Below are 6,554 nucleotides of genomic sequence, written 5' to 3'. Positions count from 1 at the left end.
AATAAATTCAATCTCTCTAAAGAATAATTATTGATGCAACTAAATGTAGGCTAATGTATTATTGGTAGTAGCTAGTAGTAGTAATAATAATAATACATCGTTTTATAATAAATTGTGTCAAAAAAAGAGAGAAAATATATACATATTCTATATACATATTTTGCATATAAATTATTATTTTCTCATTTTAATATCGTTGCATTGGTTCATGCATGCCTTCCAGATTTCTGAAAAGACCTCTTTAATACCCAAGGGGCAATATTTGACAAACAATTTTTCAGTTTCTTTCTCAAAGCCCTTCTCGTAAGACAACATATAAACGGATTTAAGCAACTATTAGTATGAGCTAAGCAAACAGTCACGGGGAACACATAAGTATGGACAATATAATACGCCTCATCCCAGTGAATCACGTTCAACTTTACCAAAACACCCCAAAATGTAATTGCGTGGTTCGGCATCCAGCAAAGAAAGAATGAAAGAACCACAACTGTGATAGATTTGGTGACATGAATCCTGCGCTTTGAATGAACGTTATTCAGATTTCGCTTTCTCACAAATCTCAGAAGCAGCAAATAGGACACGGAAAGGATCAACATGGGCAAAACAAAAGCAACCAGGATTTTTTGCAAATGATAAAAGGCAAGCCAATAATGTCCGGCAGGAAACTTCAGTAAGCAGAGCTTCTCTCCAGCCACGTTGGTCACAGTGGAGAAAATAGACGTTGGCGCGGTGGCGACGGTAGCAACGACCCACAAAAATGCGCAAACCCATTTGACAGAGCAGGAGGTTGGGGGACGGACACTGTTCTTGGTGGCTGAAGCCACGGAGCAGTATCGAGTGATGCTCATAGCAGTGAGGAAGAAGACGCTGGCGTACATATTCATCACAGTGACCGACAGTATGATCTTGCACATGGCGTCTCCAAACGGCCAGCTGAAATCCAGAGCGGTATCCACCGCCCAAAACGGCAACGTCAGGACGAACTGGAGGTCTGTGACAGCTAAATTAATGATGAACACATTAATGGTGGTGCTCTGTCTGCAGTGTTTCACTCTCATGACGAAAAGGACGAGCGAATTCCCAACTAAGCCTATTGCGCACACGAGATGTACACCACTGAGACCATGATCCTTAGGACCGGGCTTCTGTCCGCGGTCACGTCTATGTCCTCCAGATTTCCAAATGTGACATGACCCTGAGGGGTTCGGTTAAACACCCTGCTGCTGCTGTTGAAAGGGTCACCCATGGTTAAGCATCCAATAGCGCGTTCCAGCTGCGCTCAGCCAGCGTTCAGCTGTGTAGAAGAGGTTTTCTCAGCGGTTAGCCCACCAGCCGTGCGCTTCTTCTACTAATATATATCCATAGATACACACGTTTTGGTATTACCCGCCCTTGCTGAGCAAAGATTGGTTGGAGAGTTTTGACATGTATGTCAGCTGGTGGGAATTGTGGGGGTTTAAACCCTTGGGAATGTGGGAGGGGATTTAAGTACGTCTTTATATGCATAAGTAGGTCTGACTATATCTGCGTTTCAAGTGGGGTTCCAAAACATTTCAATGATCACAAAAGTTAGATTACAATAATTTTTCCTGGCGGTAAAGAGATGCTCGCGAACAGTAACAGCGTTAGCGATGTAACCATCATGGCAACAGTAAGCTTCTCGAGCACATTCACAGTATCACCATTCGATGAAGCACGGAAACTTATTTTGATTAGATTATACATAGACAGCACAAATATAACACAAAAACTGTTTAAAAAGCTACTGCGTTTATTCGTTACCTAAACTCGGATGAACCTCAACAGAAAGTACTCCTATATAGAAATAAAAGAATATCACAGAAAAAAACGCTATTGTAAAAAAAAAAAAAAAAACTAACGCAATGCACTACAAAATTCAAATTACAGGTAAAACATCTGCCCTATTTTTACGGATTTCTTACAGCAGGGTTTCTCAACTCTGGCCCTAGAGGTCCACTTTCCTGCAGTTTAGCTACAGCTCTAATCAAACACACCTGAACAAGCTCATCAAGGGCTTCAGGATCACTAGAGTTTGACCAAGGTTGGAGGTAAACTCTGCAGGAAAGTGGACATCGAGGGCCAGAGTTGAGAACCCCTGTTTAGTGTATATATCTTTAATTTAAAAGTTTAATTGAAAATAAAAATCTATGATTTAACCTTGTATGGTTTTGACAATATTCCCATATTCATTTGAAAGTGGTTTAGAAATCTACAATTAGTCCATAAACTTTCATAAAACATCAAATATATTTCTATATATTTAATAAAGAAATATATAAATATTAATTTAATTATTATTAATAATTAAATATTATATGAATATTATAAAAAATATTATATGAATACATAATATATAAATATAGCATAAAAAGTGTTTGTGCTTACTATAGTTGTAGATTTTGTGCGTTCATTTGTGATGAACAATTACTCATAATAAATAAAGCTGCAAGCAGCAATTAAGGGGCCAAGCAGTGCAGAAGCAAGCAAGGCAGCAAGCATCAGACCAACTGTAGCAATGAGTAACTGAAGCCATTTTAAGATGATTTTATTCAAAATGGCTGAAAAATCATAAAAACAACCACTAGTAATGTGATTTAATGGCTTATCACTTTTGACCAATAGGTGGCGCTGTTATCAAATCAATGTGGTGTGTTCTGTGTGAGGTGACAATGGCACATACAAAGTTTGGTACCAATATGCCAAAGCTTTGCAGAGATACAGCCTCAGACGTTGTCTGGCATAATGCCTCCAAAACGACTTTGTCTATCAACACGAAATCCATAACTTTTTGTCAGCACAGTCTGAATATGATCTGACTCAATTTCAGTGAAAATTAGACAAACGGTCTAGGAGGAGTTAAAAAAAAAAGCAGGTTTTGAACAAAAATCAAAATAGCGGACAGGAAGTTCAGCCGACTATGGCATAATTAGTATCTATGTTGTTGGCATAAGCCAAGGAATGTGTTGAGACCAGTTTCATTACAATAGGCTACTGCAATCAAAAGTTATTCGAATTTTGGGAAATTTCATTATTAATGGTTAATGAATGGTTTATCACTTTTGACCAATAAGCGGCGCTGTAATCGCTTTTGATGTGGCGTGGTCAGTGTAAGGTGACAATGGCACAAGTTCGGTGTCAATATGTCAAAGTTTTACAGAGATACAGCCTCAGATGCAATTTGGCATCATATTCCAGCAAATTCGGTGATGCGGTAAACAATAACCTTTTGTGTACTATCAACACAAAATCCTTAACTTTTTGCCAGCATGGTCTGAAGATTCAAAGAGTCAAATTTGGTGAAAATTGGACCAACGGTCTAGGAGGAGTTCGAAAAATTAGGTTTTCAACAAAATGGTGGACCGGAAGTTCGGCTGACTATGGCAAAATTGGTATCTATGTTCTCGGCATGACCCGTAGAATATATTGAGAATATAAAGTTTCATTACAATAGGCCAATTTATTCAAACGTTATCATTTAAAAAAAATGTAATTATAACTTTTGACCACAAGGTGGCACTGCTCTGAAACTTCTTCAGTACCATCAGGGCATGATGCTGAAGACACATGTCGAGTTTCGTAATGATATGCCAATGCATTCGTAAAATATAACATTTTACAACAAAATCCAAAATGGCCGACACCCAAAATGGCTGACATGGGAAAATTGGGTATGGTTCGACTCGGCATGCTGCACCAAATCTAAAGAGACCATTTTTGTGACCAGTTTGTGGCCCAACCATTCAGAAGTTATTAGCAAAAATAGCCTTTTTTCATATCTCCTGACCACTAGGTGGCACTGCACCGAAACTGTGCAGATAGCCTCAGGTCATGGTTATTATAACACACACCAAGTTTGGTCTCAATACCGTTGTGGAGATATAGCCTCACATCCATTTTTGCGTGGTCTTTGTCGAATTCGTTCATGTGTTATTTGAGAACGGTTTGATGGATGAACTTGAATTCTAGAACTTTTTGCCAGCATGGTCTGAAGATAATCGGAGCCAAATTTGGTGAAAATCAGACAAACTATCTAGGATGGTTTTTAAAAAATGAGGTTTTTCAAACTATTAAAAAAATTCAGAAGAATCTTGACCTTACAAATTTTTAATTTTGCCATGAGCCAAGGATTCAGAAGAAAACAAATTTTTCTTCTAGACCTTATGGTTCAAAAGTTATTAGCATAAATATGAGTGAAACTTTGGACAAGTGGTGGCGCTAGAGAGTTTGAGTTAGAGACACCAAATTTGCTGTGGTTAATGATGAGACTGTCCTCTATCAGTGTACCAAATTTCATAAATTTCCTGCCATAGACTCGAGCAGAAGAAGAAAGAGGCGGCGACGGCCAACGGATACAATACGTGCCTACGCACCTTCGGTGCTAATAAATATGAAATGAATCAAGAGAATCTACCGATTTAAATAATACCAGCTTTTCGCAAATCAAATCAAAAACCCCAAGCGAACAGTCATTTTATGGTGAAAATTTCATGTCAACAGCACCTTTAGAAATATATTTACTGAGAAAAATGGTGACGTGTTCAATACTTCTTGTACCCGCTGTATGTAGCAGAAACTATATGCTCAGAAGTGGACTACATCAATAATGATTTATTCATATTATGTCAACCTTATTCACAACTGGGGATATGCTTCTGTTTTACAATATTTTTGAGAAGACAAGTCTGTTGTTGTTTTAATAGTCATTTTCAAACATGCATACATTTGTTTCATTTTTACAAATTACAGAAAGACCCATAATGACCCATATAAGACCCAAAATTTTCAGCTTAGTCGTTAATTTGTTCTTTAATATTAGACAATAAATTCAATCTCTCTAAAGAATAATTATTGATGCAACTAAATGTAGGCTAATGTATTATTGGTAGTAGCTAGTAGTAGTAATAATAATAATACATCGTTTTATAATAAATTGTGTCAAAAAAAGAGAGAAAATATATACATATTCTATATACATATTTTGCATATAAATTATTATTTTCTCATTTTAATATCGTTGCATTGGTTCATGCATGCCTTCCAGATTTCTGAAAAGACCTCTTTAATACCCAAGGGGCAATATTTGACAAACAATTTTTCAGTTTCTTTCTCAAAGCCCTTCTCGTAAGACAACATATAAACGGATTTAAGCAACTATTAGTATGAGCTAAGCAAACAGTCACGGGGAACACATAAGTATGGACAATATAATACGCCTCATCCCAGTGAATCACGTTCAACTTTACCAAAACACCCCAAAATGTAATTGCGTGGTTCGGCATCCAGCAAAGAAAGAATGAAAGAACCACAACTGTGATAGATTTGGTGACATGAATCCTGCGCTTTGAATGACTGTTATTCAGATTTCGCTTTCTCACAAATCTCAGAAGCAGCAAATAGGACACGGAAAGGATCAACATGGGCAAAACAAAAGCAACCAGGATTTTTTGCAAATGATAAAAGGCAAGCCAATAATGTCCGGCAGGAAACTTCAGTAAGCAGAGCTTCTCTCCAGCCACGTTGGTCACAGTGGAGAAAATAGACGTTGGCGCGGTGGCGACGGTAGCAAAGACCCACAAAAATGCGCAAACCCATTTGACAGAGCAGGAGGTTGGGGGACGGACACTGTTCTTGGTGGCTGAAGCCACGGAGCAGTATCGAGTGATGCTCATAGCAGTGAGGAAGAAGACGCTGGCGTACATATTCATCACAGTGACCGACAGTATGATCTTGCACATGGCGTCTCCAAACGGCCAGCTGAAATCCAGAGCGGTATCCACCGCCCAAAACGGCAACGTCAGGACGAACTGGAGGTCTGTGACAGCTAAATTAATGATGAACACATTAATGGTGGTGCTCTGTCTGCAGTGTTTCACTCTCATGACGAAAAGGACGAGCGAATTCCCAACTAAGCCTATTGCGCACACGAGGATGTACACCACTGAGACCATGATCCTTAGGACCGGGCTTCTGTCCGCGGTCACGTCTATGTCCTCCAGATTTCCAAATGTGACATGACCCTGAGGGGTTCGGTTAAACACCCTGCTGCTGCTGTTGAAAGGGTCACCCATGGTTAAGCATCCAATAGCGCGTTCCAGCTGCGCTCAGCCAGCGTTCAGCTGTGTAGAAGAGGTTTTCTCAGCGGTTAGCCCACCAGCCGTGCGCTTCTTCTACTAATATATATCCATAGATACACACGTTTTGGTATTACCCGCCCTTGCTGAGCAAAGATTGGTTGGAGAGTTTTGACATGTATGTCAGCTGGTGGGAATTGTGGGGGTTTAAACCCTTGGGAATGTGGGAGGGGATTTAAGTACGTCTTTATATGCATAAGTAGGTCTGACTATATCTGCGTTTCAAGTGGGGTTCCAAAACATTTCAATGATCACAAAAGTTAGATTACAATAATTTTTCCTGGCGGTAAAGAGATGCTCGCGAACAGTAACAGCGTTAGCGATGTAACCATCATGGCAACAGTAAGCTTCTCGAGCACATTCACAGTATCACCATTCGATGAAGCACGGAAACTTATT

At 39.2% G+C, this 6,554-nt stretch overlaps 1 protein-coding gene and 1 pseudogene across 1 annotated transcript; both read right to left on the bottom strand.

The window, feature by feature from the left end:
- Positions 1-206: 206 nt before the first annotated feature.
- Positions 207-1,249, bottom strand: LOC107686359 (relaxin-3 receptor 1-like; annotated as a pseudogene).
- Positions 1,250-5,048: 3,799 nt separating this feature from the next.
- Positions 5,049-6,092, bottom strand: LOC107686358 (relaxin-3 receptor 1-like). The gene has a single exon (XM_016483325.1). It carries the CDS (start codon positions 6,090-6,092, stop codon positions 5,049-5,051), a length of 1,044 nt encoding a protein of 347 aa, XP_016338811.1.
- Positions 6,093-6,554: the final 462 nt, after the last annotated feature.

This window comes from Sinocyclocheilus anshuiensis, unplaced genomic scaffold (assembly GCF_001515605.1).
Source record: "Sinocyclocheilus anshuiensis isolate Anshui unplaced genomic scaffold, SAMN03320099.WGS_v1.1 scaffold481, whole genome shotgun sequence".
Lineage (NCBI taxonomy): Eukaryota > Metazoa > Chordata > Actinopteri > Cypriniformes > Cyprinidae > Sinocyclocheilus > Sinocyclocheilus anshuiensis.
This window is presented reverse-complemented; position numbering and strand designations above follow the sequence as displayed.